The following is an 18,680-nucleotide window of genomic DNA, read 5'->3' as shown; positions in this document are numbered from 1 at the left end:
CTGTCCCATAATCTGTTTGTTCAACATTCAATCTTCCATAAACTGCTACTTACTTCAGCTGAACACTTGGACGATGACTGACACTGGCTGGAATTCTCCGACCTCGCCCAAGGCTGGGATTCTCCAGTCCCACTGCACTTAGTTCTCACTGGCAGTGGGGCGAATGAGACAGGGAATTCTGGTTAGGATTTCAGCATCATCCCCCTCCTTTGTAGTTTAGTTCAGCCTGAAATATCTGCAGAGTATTTGCAACCTCTGCATCCTATTTAAAAGAGCTGCAACTCCGGTGTCTATGGGCTGGAATTCTCTGGTCATTCACATCCTGCCACTGGTGAGAAGAGAGAATTTGGCACTCAGCCAAATTCATTGCAGCAGGATTGGAGAATCCCAGCTGGGCAGGCGCAGTCAGTGAACATCTGAAGCATCACCCACGTAAGATCCTATTTCAGCTCATCTGCTGCTGAAATTCACATCAATGCTTTATCATTTTCATCTCCATGAACTTCAGCTTGTTTTAAACTTTGTTCTCTGCCTCTAATCTCACACCAAGTCCTGCTGCTTTGATGGTCTATTCTGAGCATGGATGCTCCCATGTCTCAGTTAAAATTTCCATTTTACTTAATATTCTCTCTTCCTTGATCCACTGACCATAGCCTCTTGTGGATCTCCCTTCCTTCTGCCTAACCATTAACTATTTGTGCCTTCAGTCAACCAGATGCAATTACTTCCCTCTCTAAACCTACCTCCTGGGTCAAATGTCTGATCAGCCCACATAAAATCACCTTTTGACCATTGCTTGCTTTACATTTCTGACAAATACCTCGCAACATTATATAGCACTTCTAATATAGAATAAATAAATATAGGTCAACTAGACACAAGAGCTCTTACTTTATAACACTGCCTAATCACCCTGGTATTCCAATGGATTATCACCTTCAACTTACACCAACAAGTGTTAAGAAACAGAGTTGGACATAACTCCTGGTAATAGGAGTTTCAGGCATATTTTGAGGAGGGATTGTGAAAATGGTGGAACCAAGTTGATGACGGAAGCAAGAATAGAGCTGAAGAGGTAGTTCACTGATCAGAAAGTGGGATGGGAAGGTATTGCAAAAGCAGAGGTTCAGCTTCATGGACAGTGAGTATAATCAAAGCAGTACCATGGCAGTGGTTAGCATTGCTATCTCACAGCGCCAGTGACCCAGGTTCAATTTCAGCCTCAGATCAGTGTGTGTGGAATTTGCATGTTCTCCTCATGTATGCGAGGGTTTCCACCTGGTGCTCGAATTTCCTTCTGCAGTCCAAAGATGCGTAGGTTAGATGGATTGGCTATGCTAAATTGCCCTCAGGGGAACCACCAGGGTAAATACAAAAGGTTGCAGGGATAGGGCCTGAGTGGGATTGTCGTCGGTGCAGGCTTGATGGACTGAATGGATGTATTAGTTCCTAAGATATAAGAACAGGATTAGGCCATTTGGCCCCTCGAGACTGCTCAGTCATCCGATCATGGCTGATATGCTCCTCACCACTACTTGCCTGTCTTCTCCCCATAGCCCTTCAAACTCATTAAAAATTAAAAATCTAAGTCCTCCTTAAATTTACTCACTGGCCCAGCATCCACCACATTGTGGGGTAGCAAATTCAACAAATTCACAACCCTTTGGGAGAAGTAGTTTTTCCTAATCTGTTTTAAATTTGCTACCCCTTATTCTAAGACTATGACCTCTCATCCTAGAATGCCCCACAAGAGTTAGCATTTGCTCCACATCTTTTATCATCTTGTATACTCAATTTGATCTCCCCTCATTCTTCTAAATTCCAGACAGCATTGGCCTAAACTGTTCAATCTCTCTCCATACAACAAACCCCTCATCTCTGGAATCAGACGAGATATTCATATTTAAACACATCATACAGAAGCTGTTAGATTTCCTTTGGTCAGGAAGTTATATCTGAACTTACACCATTTATACAACAGATTTGTCAATATTCAAACCAAAATTTCCCCTGCACCTAAACCCCAACTACATAGTTAAAAAATTCCCTTTGCTTCAGTGATTTATTGGATGATTCCAGCATTGCCCCATCAAGTCTCTACAGCATTGTACACTCCTAATTCTAATACTCTTCTTTGTTGAGTTTGTTTATGGTGCTCTTTATAACCTAAGTAATATAAACAAAATGATTTGTCCTGAATTTGACACAGCAGCACCAAAGGATAGTTTCATAGTTCTCCCAAAGAACAGTCCTCCAACTGGTTCTCATTATTTGACGATCCAATACTATGGTCTTTCACCTTCAATATTAGTGAAATGTTACATAACTGTTACTCAAAAGTTGTGCTTTTGAAGCATATAATAAAAGTGAAACATCAGAATGATCCGCAGTCCTGATCATCTAGAAGGTAGAGGTTGTGGTTTTGAGAAACATTGATGTATCTGGGACTCGCTAGCTGTGTAGTCACAGTACAATAGTAGCCAGGTTTGCCAAGTTGAAGAAATCGTAATGGCACATTGTAATTTTTTTAAAAATGCTTTTGACTATAATTGAGACACACTTCCTTCAAGCTAGTGTCAATCCTTCAACTGACTACATCAAATATGTTTGGCAACCGCGTACACAATGAACAGTGGTCAACTATTTCAGTCCATTGAATTAAAATGTAACAGAAATGCACCTTTAAGTATGTTTCAACCTTTCCACTCCATCTGATACTACCAATTGAAATGGGTCCTTGGACACATGTAGGAATTTTTCATGTGTCTTGTTTGCATATCTTTATAACACTTCATTAAGATCTTATATTAAGATGCCACAAATTGAACCCAGGAATATGTTATCACTGTCTTCAATAAGTTGATAATTCTTAAAGTAATGTTACATCGGTTTAAAATAAGCATTTACACACTTCACAAATCTATTACGAACTGCTTTTATTTATAACATTTGAGCAAGATTTGCATACAAATTCAGAACACTAATGGATCAAGCATAAATGCCCTTAAAACCATTAAAAATTATAATGAATGCAAACAGTAATGTCTCTGTAAAGTTCTCAAAGGACTTGCACAAAAAAAAACTGACCTGCACTAAAGGACCTTTAAAAATTTTATGCAAAAATGGTGTTTTAATGTCCAACCATCACGCATCAACAGCAGATGGTAAATTCAAAGACAAACTTTTACTACTTTTACCATTACTAATACTACTACATGTAAAAAAGTTTTACTTGAATTCATGTTAAAAACAAGTTGTTCCTTTATACAATCTTGAGGTGAGTTTTACTCAGGAGTAAAGTCACACAATAATCAGCACCATAACTGTTGGCCCTCACTATAACAAAAGTTCAATTTATTAAATGTCCTATTGTCAATATCTAGACAGACAATTCGCAGGAAGGATTTCATCAGTACAGCTGAGCTGGTGCTTCCAAGAGTCTGTTCACACAAGCAGAGCCATTTCTTTCAATGCAGCTCAATGTGGTCCAGGTTGAATTAGCATGTCAAGAAACATTGGCAGATGCGGCTGAGCTGGTGTCTGGAAGTCCATTTTGTTGTGCTTCTAGTTGAGACACTGTAGCTTGTCGCTGAGCAATGGCAGCAGCTGAATGCTTGCACTTCTCTGAACCACACTGACAGGTAAAGTATTTACTCTTGATGTCCCAGAACCTGTCTCCATAATCAAAACTAAGAAAAAACACAGCAGAGTATTAAAAGAGTTCCTTGAAAAAGACCAAGATTCTCCTTAAGCAGTACTTTTTTAAAGTTTATTTATTAGTGTCACAAGTAGGCTTACATTAACATTGCAATGAAGTTACTGCGAAAATCTCCTATTCGCCACACTCTGGCACCTTTTCAGGTACAATGAGGGAGAATTTAGCACGGTCAATTCACCTAACCAGCACGTCTTTCAGACTGTGGAAGGAAACCGGTGCACCCGGAGGAAACCCACACAGACACAGGGAGAACATGCAGACTCCGCTCAGACAGTGACACAAGTTAGGAATCGAACCTGGGCTCTGGTGCTGTGAGGCAGCAGTACTAACGACTGTGCCAACATGCGGCCAATTCTGCCTCTTAGCAGTGTTATTACTTTACAGGTTGACTGCAACTCTATATTATTAGTCACTGAACATACTTTTCAGCACTACTTTTATACTGCAGGTGGCCATTTATTACCTGTATTTTCTTTACAGTGGGATGAACTAATAACAGAAAGATACACTGCTTGAAGTACACACTGTTTGGAAATGCATCCTACCCACTTAACATTTTAAGCAAGTGAGTAGCCAAGCATCCTAAGATCCACTACCTGAATTCAGGCAAGCTGGATTTCAGATTGTTTCGATTTTGCCTGACTATAACAATTTAAACCACGTCAAAATGAATCAAATGTGTGCTAGCTGGCCTACAAGGAAATCAATCATTTACAAACATTGAGCATGGAATTTATCCTGTTGAAGGGAGATTTAAAAAGTAAGTTTAGAGGGAGCAATATCTTTGGTTTAGGTGCCTGTATAACAATTTATACTCAAAGGTACCTGTATAGCAATTTATCTAGTAGGAATAAATAGTATATGATAAATATATATGAATTTACCGTTATACAATCACAGAGGTCACAAATGAAAACTCCACCATGTTAACAAGAGCTCAGGATAGTAAAACGACACAAGATGGATGCTGGCTTTTAGCCACATTCCTGAACACCATTAGCTGATTGGAGCATAAGCTTGTGTACAACAGACCACAGATACTGGTGACTGGTATCTGTCTATGATCTGAGGCTCGGATGAAAACCAGGCACGAAGGATTAGGGAGGATAGTCATGGGAGATGATAAGGAGGCCCACTGGACAAGGAGTATTTTACACTCAAGAACTCCAGATGGGAGAAAGAAATAATATTGACTGACGTACCATTAGTCATGTCCATGAGACCATGAACTGATCATGCACAAGGCCACCTTACATAATGCTTTTTCATTGGAAATGTGACTGCTGTATGTAATCTGTAATCAATATTATTGGACAAGGTCCAGCCGTGATGGGCTGTGTAGATGTTTGAAAAATATACAAGAATGGATGATTTTCCGTTATTTGCCGGAGAAAGGTGCTGGGTTTAACAGAAGTCATCTCCCTGCTGGCGAAAATAAACCATTTGATGCAAGGACCAACCCTGAGCGGGTTGATTTCTTTCAGATTCTCTTCTGCTAATAATCCCTTAGCCACAAAGATAGTAGTAAAATAAGCCAATAGAAAAGAGAAGACTTGCAGTTTATCCCACAATCATGAAACTTTTCTATATCACTACGGTTGAGAGCACTATCCTTTTGGACATCACTTCTAATACTGTTATCTTTGGATAGTAGAATCTTTACGGGTACAGAGCTTATTGAATCAGGCAGGGAGAACATCTGATGAGCAAATCTTCCTTGTCAAAATCTGTTCTTAAGAAATTTGATGCAAGTAAAGTGTGTCACGGATAATAAATATCATTCCTGGTCTCAGTATTACCCTTGGATTCATTCAGGGGAAACGCTACAATCTCTCAAATGCAAGACAAATGGATTCCTAAACTCATTTGTGCCCTTCTTCGTAAAAACTTTTAATAGGGGTTTGATGTATGGATCAGGGTATGCACAAATGGTGTGACATTCTGACTGATTATTTGAGTGCATCAAAATAGTTTTTAATATATACTTTAAAAAAGTTAGATCACTGCAATTTTCTTTTTGTCATTATTGAACTTAATAATGAATAAGCAATGTACTCAAAATTAATTTGCATATGGACGATAAAATGGAAGTGAAATTTAGGATATCCATTTTGTTTAAATATTTAAATGTGCAATTCATTGAGTAAAATGCAAAAATATTAGGTACCTACCCTAGTTCTTCACCAGACTTGATGTCTCGGCTGCTGAAGAATGCAATTCTTGGGAAACGCAGGTCCTGATGTGACATGAAAACTCGCACCGGGATCAGATTTGGCTCACACAGATGGTTTATAAAGCGGCTGACATTTCCATAGTAACGGGCATCAATGCAGTACACTTCCCCTTCCTAAAAACACAAATTATGGATCTAGTTATTTTCTCCCTTAGGTGAAAATGCTACGAATGTAATTACAATGGCACTTAGGATGGTTATGCTTAGAATGGAGAGTATGGAGTACTTCAGAGAATTGGTGCACATTCCCACGTAGGTCTGACTCTACTTCTGAATGACAACCTAATGTACGTTTTCTAAAAATATTTTAATGTAAAGATATGATAAGTACAATTGGCACTTTTTCAATGAATTCTATTAACTGAAGGCAACAATGTCAGGTCACACCATTCTGCAATAGCACTTCAAACAAAACTGAAAATATAACCATTTGATAATAAATGAACAGTACAAAATATTTCAAGTATAAGTCTAGTAAAGCTTCTCTGAACTGCTTCCGATGCATTTACATCTTTCCTGAAATAATGAGACCAGTATAGCACACAGTACTCCAGATGTGGTCTCACTACTACTCCCTATAATTGAAGCATAACCTCCTTACTTTTGTAATCAGTTCTCTTTGTAATAAACAATGACATTCAATTAGCTTTCACAATTATTTGCTGTACCTGAATACTAGCTTTTTGTGATTCATGCACAAGGACACCTAGATCCCTCTTCACCTCAGAGCTCTGCAATCAGTCACCATTTAGGTAATAAGCTTACTTTTTATTTTTCCTACCAAAATGGACAATTTCACATTTTCCCACATTATACTCCATTTGCCATATTGTTGCCCACTTATTTAACCTATCCATATCCCTTTGCAGCCTCCTTCTGTCCTCTTAACAATTTACTTTCCTACCCATCTTTGTCTCATCAGCGAATGTGGCAACCGCCCCTTCATCCAAATCATTTATATAAATTGTAAACAGCAGAGGTCCCAGCACTGATTCCCGTGACACACCACTTGCTACACCGTGCCAATCAGAAAATGACCACTTACGCAATTATGTTTCCTGGTAGCTAGTCAAACTTCTATCCATGTCAATATATTACCTCCTACATCATGAGATTTTATTTCCCGTAATAACCTTCGATTTGTCACCTTATCAGATGCTTTCTGGAAATCTAAGTACAGTACAACTACTGGTTCCCCTCTATCCATAGCACACTACTTCTTCAAAGGATTTTAACGAATTGGTTAAATTTAATTACATGATCTGCCTTTCACAAAACTATGCTACTCTTCCTGGTTACCCTGAATTTTTTCAACTGTCATACTATAACATCTTTAATAATAATTTCTAACAGTTTCCCAATGATAGTCATTAATCTACTTACCCTGCAGTTTCCTATTTTCTGTCTCCCTCCCTTTCTGAGTAAAGGAATTACAATTGCTATTTTCAGTCTAATGGAATCTTCCCAAATCTAGGGAATTTTGGAAAATTAAAGTCAACACATCAGCTTTCTCACTAGCCACTTCTTTTAAGGCTCTAAGGTGAAGTCCAACAGGACCCATGGACCTATCAGCTTGCAGCTCCAACGATTTGCTCAGTACTATTTCCCTGTCAATGTAATTTTCTTGATTCCCTCCCTCTTTTCCAATTCTTGAGGTCCAGCTATTTCTATGACATTACAGTGAAACCCAATGCAAAATAACTATTCATTTCATCTGCCATCTCCTTAATTTCCCAGATTCATTTTGAAGAACCAATGCTTACTTCATTAATTATTTTCTTTTTAAATACCTAAAAAAGTTATACCTTTGGTTTTTACATTTCTAGCTGGCTTTTCTCACACTTTAATTTTCATTCTTTGCTAAATTTTATATTTTTTCCAATCTTCTGATCTGCCACTTATCTTTACACAATTATATGCTTTTTCTTTACATTTGGTACTACCTTTAACTTTTTCAGTTAACCATGGATGGGGGGGTCTTCTCCTTGGAATTTTTCCTTCTTGCTGGAACCTATCTATTCATTGTATTTGAAATATCCTCTTAGATGTCTGCCACTGCACCTTTATTGACCTATCCCATTTTCCAGTTCACTTTATCTAGCTCTGCATTCATGCCCTCATAACTGCCCTATTTAAGTTTAAAATACTTGTCTTGGATGCAGACTTCTCTCCCCCAAACTCAATGTAAAATTCAATCATATTTTATGATTGCTGCTACCTTGAGGTGCCTCTACTATGACAACGGTTGGGGAGGGGGGGGGCAGTCTACATGTCACTCCCACGGCTGGCTTATTGCCTTTATCCTTCCTCATCTCTACCCAAACTGCTTCTAAATTCTGATTTCCTGAACTTAAGAGCATCGCTCTCTTTGTTAATACCGTCATCAATTAAAATTCAGAGATGCTGGCATTGGACTGGGGTAAGCACAGTAAAAGGTCTCACAACACCAGGTTAAAATCCAACAGGTTTATTTGGAATCATGAGCTTGTCATGAAGAAACAGTGCTCCAAAAGCTCTGATTCCAAATAAACCTGTTGGATTTTAACCTCGTGTTATCATTAATTAATTGAGCCACCCCCTGCAACCTTTTCCTACCTTCCTGTCCTTCTTAAATGTCACATACTCTTCAATATTCAGGTCCCAAACTAGAACAATGTCTCTGAAATGGCTATCAAATTGTACTCACTTACTTATATTTGCGCTATCAGTTTATCTGTCTTGTTTTGAATGCTGTGTGTGTTCAGATACAGAGCCTCTAATTTTATTCTTTTATTATTTTTGTAACCTCTAGTTTTACCTGCTGATTTATTTTTAAGATTTGTACTTGCTCTCGTTTCCTGTCCATTTCTCATATTAATATCACTTCTTCCCAAATTCAAGCCTTTATTTAGATTAAAACCCTCTTTACATCCCCACATTTATGCAGCTTGCTAGAACACCAGCCCCAGCACAGTGAGGTGTAGACTGTCCCAATTGTACAGCTGCCTCTTTCCCCAGTTTTGGCAGCAGTACCCCATGAACCAGGACCCACTTCTCCCACACCAATCTTTGAGTCATGCATTAATTTCTCTAATCTTAATTGCCTCATACCAATTTTCACATTGTTCAGGTAATAATTCAGAGATTAGACCATAATCTGGCTCATAGAAGGAGAATTAGTCCATTCGGACATCAAGTCTGCTCTGCCATTCAATCATGGCTGATATTTTTCTTATTCCCATTTTCCTGCCTTTTCCCCACAACCCCTGATCCCCTTATTCATCAAGAACCTATCTATCTCTGTCTTAAAGACACTCAATGACCTGGCCTCCACAGCCTTCTGCAGCAAAGAGTTCCTTAGATTCATCACGCTGGCTGAAGAAATTCCCCCTCATCTGTTTTAAAGGACTGCCCCTTTAGCCTGAGGTTGTGCCCTCTGGTTCTAGTTTTCCTACTAGTGGAAACATCATCTCCATGTCCATTCTATCCAGGCCTCGCAGTATCCTGCAAGTTTCAATAAGATCCCCCTCATCCTTCTAAACTCCAACAAGTACAAACCCAGAGTCCTCACACGACAAGCTCTACATTCCAGGGATCATTCCTGTGAACTTTCTCCGGACCTTTTCCGAGGCCATTTCATGCTTCCTTAGATCTGGGGCTCAAAACTGCTCACAATACTCCAAATGGAGTCCGACCAGGACCTTATACAGCCTCAGAAGTACAACCCTGTTCTTGTTTTCTAACTTTCTCGACATGAATGCTAACATTGCATTTGCCTTCCTAACTACCAAATGAACCTGCATGTTAACCGTAAGAGAATCTTAAAGGGACTTGGGAGTCATTATTCATGTTTCTGATTTTGTAAGCATTTTTCCATTTAGAAAATAGTCTATGCCTCCATTCCTTCTTTCAAAGTGCATAACCTCACACTTCGCCATATTGTATTCCATCTGCCACTTTTTTGCCCACTCTTCTAACTTTTCCAAGTCCTTCTGCAGCCCCCTCCCGCTTCCTTAAATCTACCTGTCCCTCTACATATCTTTGTATCATCTACAAACTTTGCAACAGTGCCTTCAGTTTCTTCCTCTAAATCGTTAATGTATATTGTGAAAAGCTGTGGTCCCAGCACTGACCCCTGAGGCACACCACTACTCACCTGCTGCCATCCTGAAAAAGACCCCTTTTATTCCCCATTCGGCCTTCAATTCAATGACTCTGAGCCCGAACGCCTCGAGCCGCAAACATTAACGGCAGCCAGGAGCTCCCACATGCTGCAGCTGAGACATGTCACCTATCTTCCCATCCAACCTTCATGTGTTTTAATTAATTTAATTAATTTGTTCAACTAATTATCATCCCTGTGGTTTTCTTCTCAATTTGGTGCCTAGCCCCTCGTACTGACTATGTAGAACCTCCTTCCTCATCCTGCCTATGTCACTGGTACCCAGGTGGACAATAACAGCTGGATCCCGCTCCTCCTGTTGTTTCCTCTGCACCCTGGACTAAGCAACATATCCTATTCCTTTTTACTCCTCCCACTTGAGCGGCTTCTGGTGGGATAGCATCACGGTCAGTTAGCTCATCCACCATGCTGCCCTAACAATCTTATCCAAACAACCCAAATGAACCTTAAATCTCTTGGACAACAGTAGAGACTGAGGCTCCTGCACTCCTGCCCTTTGGGTCCCCTTACCTGCCTCAGCTGCAGTCACATGCTCCTGCCCCTGACCACCTTACAAATCACTCCCCTAAAGAATGTGATTGCCACCTGGTACAAAGTGTCCAGGTAACTTTCCCCTCCCTGACATGTCACAGTGTTTGCAGCTCAGCCTTCAGTTCAATGACTCTGAGTCAAAGCACCTCAAGACACAAACACTGCAGGCGTGCTTGCCCTGGAAGATAATGGCAGCCAGGAGCTCCACATGCTGCAGCCAATTCACGTCATCTATCCTTCCATCCATCCTTCATGTGTTTTAATTAACTACTTAATTAATTTGTTCAACTAATTATTTCCCATGTATGTATTTTATTAACCTTATGACAAGTTCCTGCATTACTATAAACCTTACGAATAGAATAGACCTTAACCACATACCAGGTACTCTACAGCTAGCCTCTCCTCCTGCAGCAGAGTAGGAACCAATCCCCACAGGGTGAAAAAGTTAGGAAAAGCAAAGCAGCACCTCCTTCTCATTGATCTCAACTCACCAAACTTTCAGCACTCTGTTCAAGTCACACCCCAGTTCTGGGGTGCACTGAGATGCCTGTCCCTATATGCTCACACAGCGATGTTGTCTTGCAGATATAGAAGAGAATGATCAAACAAGTGACAAAAATCTTCCGATTGGATTTCAAAAGTGATTGTGATCAGGACTGCAGGTTTTGCCTCACCAGCCGATATGCTGCTTCAGCACCATGACCATGGCACCAAGCCATTTATAGAGGCACCCACAAACAGCAAGCAATCAATGAAGGGAAATTAGAGTCAATAATGGGGCCTATTAAGGCCCCATTTCAGTTGGCAATGCGGACAAGGGGCTATGGTAGGGCAATCACGGTGTGCTCACATCGGGCTAGATTGGGGCTTCATTCCCATGAGGGAACCTTCCATCCACCCCAGTCGTGGCCGGCAGGCCACAGCTGTAACCACGCGCCATACCCTGGAGGTGTTTCCAAACACTGACCATGGCTTCCAAAGGTGACTCCGTGTGGTGCTGCTGATATGTCAACAATGGAGGGTCTCCCATTGACCCTCCAGCCTCAGGAGACAGTCTGGCATCCTTTACTGTATAACAAGATCACTTGCTACCATTATTAGGCCTGGCCCTTTAAAAATATGGGTGGACATGTTTAGAACATGCCATGCAGGGTGGGTTCCTGGCCCTGGACTAAAGATCCAGCCCATAGTTTCATACTAAAGCCAGTATCAGTGCGTACTTATGAGAATTCTCAGCAGTTGATGTTTTTCTACAAGTTATTTCCTTGTTTTTGTGAAAATCTATTGGCTTCATGTCAGGGTGAACTAATTGTCAGGATGAATTGATTGCATGGATAAGTTAACTAACAATAAGCACATGACAGCAGAAACAAAACAACACTATGGGTAGTTCTATGAGGATGTGTCTAGGGCTGTGGATAGAGGACAGCCGGTGGATGTGGTCTTTCTTGATTTTCAGAAGGCGCTTGACAAGGTACCTCACAAGAGGTTATTGCAGAAGGTCAGGGGACATGGAGTTGGGGGTAGGGTGTTAGCGTGGATAGAGGATTGGTTGTCAAATAGGAGGCAGAGAGTGGGGGTCAATGGGTGCTATTCAGATTGGCGGATGGTGACTAGTGGAGTGCCCCAGGGGTCGGTGCTGGGGCCTCAGCTATTTACTATTTATATAGATGATCTGGAGGAGGGAACCGAGTGTAGGGTGTCGAAATTTGCTGATGACACCAAGATTGGTGGAACGGCAAATTGTGCAGAGGGTGCGGAGAGTCTGCAGAAGGATCTAGATAGGCTGGGCGAATGGGCCAGGAAACTGCAAATGGAATTTAATGTTGGCAAGTGCGAGGTGGTCCACTTTGGTAGGAATAATGGTAGGAAGGACTATTACTTAAGTGGCGAAAAACTGCAGCAGGCGATGGTGCAGAGGGACCTCGGGGTCCTCGTGCATGAGTCGCAAAAACCCAGCCTGCAGGTGCAGCAGGTGGTCAGGAAGGCGAATGGGATGCTGGCCTTCATAGCGAGGGGGATTGAATATAAAAGTAGGGAGGTCTTGCTGCGGCTGTATAGGGCATTGGTGAGGCCACAGCTGGAGTACTGTGTGCATTTTGGGCGCCGTACTTACACAAGGATATTTTGGCCTTGGAGGGAGTGCAGAGGAGGTTTACTAGGCTGATGCCGGAGTTGAGGGGGTTGAACTATGAGGAGAGGCTGAATAAATTAGACTTGTACTCGTTAGAGTTTAGAACAATGAGGGGAGATCTCATTGAGACATATAAGATGATGAATGGGATGGATAGGATAGAGGTGGAGAGACTCTTCCCGCTCAGAAAGGATAGTAGGACTAGGGGGCACAGCCTCAAGATAAAGGGGGGGCGGTTTAGAACGGAGTTGAGGAGGAACTTCTTCACTCAAAGGGTGGTGAATCTCTGGAATTCTCTGCCCGTTGAAGTGGTGGAGGCTACCTCGCTAAATATTTTTAAGACGCGGGTTGATGGGTTTTTGATAAGAGAGGGGATTAAGGGTTATGGGGAGAGGGCGGGAATGTGAACTGAGCCACGACAGATCAGCCATGATCTTATTGAATGGCGGGGCAGGCTCGAAGGGCTAGATGGCCTACTCCTGCTCCTATTTCTTATGTTCTTATTCAACATAAAGGGCACAAAACTTCAGGAAATAAGAGCTAAAAACTAAAATGAAATTTAATCAGGCTTTAAAAAACAGTCACTCCTAATGATAGGTACAGAGGATAATACACCTTCCAACATTAACACAAGCCAAAAGGAACATGCAGGGGCAGGAGGATAATAGCGGATACTGATGAAGATTTCATCCCTGACGATGCAACACAAGCTGCCTTGAATTCTAACAGATATTAATTTATTTTTTAAAAAATTGGAAATATTGATTTCTTAGAAAATACTGGGCAATGCTCAAACAACTTGTTTTTTATTTTGAACCGAAATGTAAGTTGTAAATGTAAGTGTAAAACTCAACCACTACAATCCACCTTCATGCAGTAAATCTTGAAACTTTCAAAACCAAGTTGAATTCCTGTAAAATTGTGGTTTTTGGAAAAGTTATTAATGGAATCTTAAGGAGCTCCGGAATATACCCTTGTTTTTTTTTAAAACAGACTTTTGCCCTCTTAATTTGTTTTGTTTGTTCTATTTTAATTTCATCATCTTTAAATCTATTAATTTCATTTGACCCTTTTTCTTCCAATATTTTAGTTGCAATAATATTTGTAGTTAATGTTTTAGGAGTTGGAGGGGTGGGGAGGAAAGCAGGAGGGGAGAATCTCTACACAATGTTCCTGTCATACATCAATGTTTAAATGGTAGAATTACTCAATGGGCTGAATTTCATCCCACAACCGTAAAACCCCATTGTTTGCCCCTCATCAGCTCCGATTCCCGTGGCGGACAGGGCAGTAGAATTCCGGCTGATACGTCAACATACAAATTAATCACAAAGAAGTTACTCAATTTGCACGCATTTTATTCAGCGTTGCCCTGCGTCCTAATCAGAGTGCCATCAGCCGCAAATTAACACATCTAACAAAGAGTTACAGCAGTTACAACACAGGTCTTCCTCAATTTAAAGGTTAAAAGTTTTTAATTCGAAAAACTAGTTAATTTCAATGCCACTTTAAGAATTTAAAATCTATTTTGTTTACTTTAGGATGGAACAAGGTTTCAACAAGTCAATTATTTCTATAAACTAAAAAAAAATTAATTTTCAAAACTGTTTGCACTATCCAAAGGATTAGACTTCTTAAAAAATGACAAGCCTAAGTGGCAAATGGCTGATTAAACACATTGTTTATAGTAACTCCACTTAAGTACCCACACCCTATTCCGGTTAAATGCTTGTATTATCCAAAACAAAAAGCTGAAGCAATTACAGCTGCTTGCATCAATACCATGGAACCAGTGTCACGAACAGCACAGGAGGCAGCCATGTGGTCCATCAAGTCCATGCCAGCCTCCCTGTGGAGCAATCCAGGTAGCCCCAGTCCCCCTGCTTGATCCCTGCAGCCCAATAAGTTTAGCTCCTACAAGTCCATCCACTTTCCTTTTAAAACCATTGTTTCCTCTTCAAGTACACTCATGGGCAGCTGGTTCCAGGTCATTGCCACATGCTACGTAAAAATGGTCCTTCTTCACAATCCCCCTGCATCTTGTGCCTAAAATCTTAAATCAAGTACTTGCACAATCACCTAATGGGAAGTATATTTCTTTCTCTGATCTGACTCTGTCATAATCGTGTATACCTCTATCAAATTCCCCCTCAATTGCCTTTGCCCCAAGGAGAACAACCCCAGTCTTTTCAACCTAAACCTGTAACTATTCTGCCCACAACTCCGCCCTGCAACATCCCATCCCACTTCACCCCAGAACCATCTGGTGTATTGTCTCTGCACTCAAGAAACTTCACATCTTTCCTAAAATATGGTGACGAAAACACAGCTCATCACCACCCATCAAGGGCAATTAGGGATGAGCAATAAACACTGGTCTCACCAGTGACACCCACATCCCATGAATTAATTTTTTAAAAATTGCAGAGTCTAGCAGGATCCTAACTAGTGCTTTACAAAAGGTTCAATATAACCTGCCTGCTTTTGTACTCCATGCCTCTTTTTATGAAGCCCAGGATCCCATATTCTTTGTTAACCATTCTCTCAATATGTCCTGTCACCTTCAAAGATCAACTTGCATGCATGCCCAGGTCCCTTTGATCTTGCACACTCTTTAGAATTGAGACATTAAATCTATACTGGCTCTCTCCATTCCTTCTTCTAAAATTGCATCACCTCACATTTTTCTACATTGAATTCCATCTGCCTGGATACCACCAGATGTTTGGCATCATCAGAAATGTTCGAAACTTTGCTCCAAATTCCAAGATCCGAGTGTTTTCTACATAACAAAAAGAGGCAGAGGTCTAGCACTGACCCATGGGGAACATCTCTATCTACCACCATCCAGTCCGAAAAATTACTATTACCTCGACCGTGCTTAAGCCAAATTTTTATCCAAATTATCATTAACCCTCCTATTCCATAAGCCTCAAATTTGCTAACCAGACTTTTATGTGGTACTCTGTCAAATACTCTCTTAAATTTACATGGACGGCATTTATCACATTCCCTTTATTAACCTTTTCTGTTACTTCTTTAAAATATGCAGTTAGATTTGTCAGGTATGATCTGCCTTTCACAAATCCATTCTGGTTCTCTTTTGTTAACTCAAATTTCTCTATGTACCTGCTGAATTTTTTTCTCTGGTTGTGGATATCAAAATTTTACCTGCCACAAACGTTAAAATAATTTGCTTGCAGTTGCACTATCCAACTTGCTAATCTCAAATCAAAAGAGAAAATGCTGGAAAATCTCAGCAGGTCTGGCAGCATCTGAAAGGAGATAAAAGAGCTGACGTTTCCAGTCCAGAGCTTTGACAAAGGGTCATTTGGATTCGAAACGTCAGTTCTTTTCTCTCCTTACAGATGCTGCCAGACTGAGATTTTCCAGCACTTTCTCTTTGGGTTTCAGATTCCAGCATCTGCTGTAATTTGCTTTTATTTGCTAATCTGAAGTTTGTCCGTGAATTAACAGCAAGTGGATCTGGGGATGATTTAAAAAGGGTAAATCCCTCACTTCAACCACTTGAAGTACTCATTGCTACTTCTTGATAAAGACATTAGTTTTGTGGGTAACTTTCATCACGCATCGATTCAGCATGTCAAAAATTATATTGAAATCTGACATCTATCACTATATTATGTCAACGTATGCCATTATAATTTTTTATTTTCCTTGTGTAATTGCATAATCTGCCTGGCAATGATTTTTTCCTACTAACTGCTCAAAACGTTGTGCTTATATTTTCCACTCAAGAATGTTAGTTGTCATTTTGTTTTTCTTTTGTAAACGTTATTCCTAATATTCAAAACCAGCAAGGAGAAAATGATGCACAAAACTGGCAAACAATTCAGAAAGTGAGAGTAAGAAAATGTTTCTTCATGTTAATAATTCAATTTTCTAAACTGTTTTTGAAGCTAATCAATGATTTCAACTGACAGTCAGAAAAGGCTGATGCTTAAAGCTGTGCGACTAAGCTTTAAATTGCTAATGCCTATAAGAGAAAAGGGGAGACAAACAGATTAATAGGATTTGATTTATTTCTCTTTTAAAAAAGGTTGGATGTTGAAATCATAAAGGAGTTTTGATTTTTGAGTGGAACAGTAAAGGGAGAGGAAGGGAAGTATAGAAACTGAATGTGTGTATGGGGCCTGTAGTTTTTCCTCATCACTGTCTTTTGAGGGAAGCAAATAAGATTTTAAAAAAGGATAGTAGATGGAGGGTTAACAGTGAGATGGATGACAGCTGAGCAAAGGCAAAAGACAGGATACAGGAATTGAACAGGTAATAACAGCATCAAAGAGATATTAAGAAAATGAAAGACTCAGGACTTTGCTAGAACAGCAGGCCAGAAAAGCACATTTGATTGTGGGGAGGAGATGCGAGCTCGGGTGAGTCACATTTTCAATTTAAATGAACATTGGTTGTTCCTTTACCTGCAAAGGTCATGTCACCCCACCTCTGAAAATAGAAGGAAATAAAGTGTGCAGAGAAACAAAATCAGTTGAGGCAAAGAAGCAGAAGTGAGAAACAGGAGAGGAATGAGAAAAACAAAAAAACTTCTTCAGAATCTCCCTCAATATCTTCCATCCCTGTACTACCAAAGTCTAGGTCCACTTCTCCGTTCTTGCAGGACAAAGGATGATGCTCATTATAGGTATATCAGTATTTCTTCTAATTCTACTTGACATAACTTTTAAATAAAAACTCCTGATTCACTGGATGTAATGTCACAGGAAATACTTCAGTAAATGATCAAATCTCCACACTGTTGGATACAGTTATCCAACATGCTCTCATAAATACCATTCAATGCACCATTTTGATGAATTGTCATTTGGTCTAAAAGTATATAACATTAGTTGTTTATTGAGAAAATAGTTCAAATTACTGAGCCAGTTGAGCTAATTCGGAATTTGCTGAAACCCTCAAGGTTAAATAGCAAAATATATATTCATTTTTTGGTAAAAATCTTTACAAAAATAGATTCAAAGTGAAAGGGCATGTACAACTATAATCATTTCAAAATCAAACACTTCAGCTAACTAATGTGAAAACGTTTCCCAGCCAACAGGAAGAATTGTCTTTTGCTTCCCTGTGGAAGGTTGCTACTTTGGATCTCTCTCACATGCTGTAAGCAATCCCACAGACATCAGTAACAAAATCTGTCAGTGGACAAATGAAATAGAAGTCATGCCGATCCGCACCACAGTCTGTCTCAGGTTTGGAGGCAACGAGCCAGCAAGTTTAGCACCAACCCAGTACACAGCACATTATCAACCTTGACGTAAACTCTTTAGTCTTCCAATCTAACCGTTTGGTCCTAGGTCTAATTACTAACGTCTGTGACATTTATCTTAACTGTGTGCCTAAGCTCAACATGAGGTGGGGTTTCCAAATGGTAGAGAAGGGACCGATTAAAATACATCTTATTTTGCTTTGGCAGAAGATTTTTTGACAATCCTTTTTCATAGGAGGTATATGACATTGTATATTGAAAACACTTATACTTATCTTCATTAAACAATCAAAGGCAATTTTCAAAGTTTGTGAATTAAATACTGTTGTCCTTTCAATAATGATCATTTACACATTAAAGTTTATGCCATATTCAATGTTGTTGAAATTCCTCCACCCTTATTGTTAACATGAATCGATCTAATTCATAGTAAGCCAGTTAGGACAATGCATCAGGTTACAGAAAACAGATTGCACATGTGCAGTTTTCTCATCCAATTTATTTGCCGAAATTGTGCTCCCTTTCACACCGGCAGGATTTTACAGTCTCAATGATGTGCAACCCTGCTGCCAGTTTCCTGGCGGTGAGCAGTGCCTTCAATGGGAAACCCTGTTAACAACAGCGGGGCTGTAAAATCCCATTGCCTGCGAGTGCGTG

General features: G+C 40.1%; 1 protein-coding gene across 7 annotated transcripts in view; it reads right to left on the bottom strand.

Annotated features, from left to right (window-relative positions):
- Positions 1-2,925: 2,925 nt before the first annotated feature.
- Positions 2,926-18,680, bottom strand: part of LOC145358362 (histone-lysine N-methyltransferase EHMT1-like) — a 152,833-nt gene continuing 137,078 nt past the window's right edge. For all 7 annotated transcript variants that reach the window (XM_080212323.1, XM_080212327.1, XM_080212325.1 and 4 more), the window contains 2 exons: positions 5,890-6,065; positions 2,926-3,689 (listed from right to left, as the gene is read on the bottom strand). In XM_080212323.1, the coding sequence (XP_080068449.1) occupies positions 3,506-3,689; positions 5,890-6,065 (360 nt within the window). In that variant the 3' untranslated portion in view covers positions 2,926-3,505. The remainder of the gene's footprint in view (positions 3,690-5,889; positions 6,066-18,680) is intronic.

The sequence above is a fragment of the Carcharhinus amblyrhynchos genome, chromosome 25 (assembly GCF_965287045.1).
Source record: "Carcharhinus amblyrhynchos chromosome 25, sCarAmb.v2.hapA, whole genome shotgun sequence".
Lineage (NCBI taxonomy): Eukaryota > Metazoa > Chordata > Chondrichthyes > Carcharhiniformes > Carcharhinidae > Carcharhinus > Carcharhinus amblyrhynchos.
Note: the sequence above shows the minus strand (reverse complement) of the source record. Positions and strands in the feature narration are given on the sequence as shown.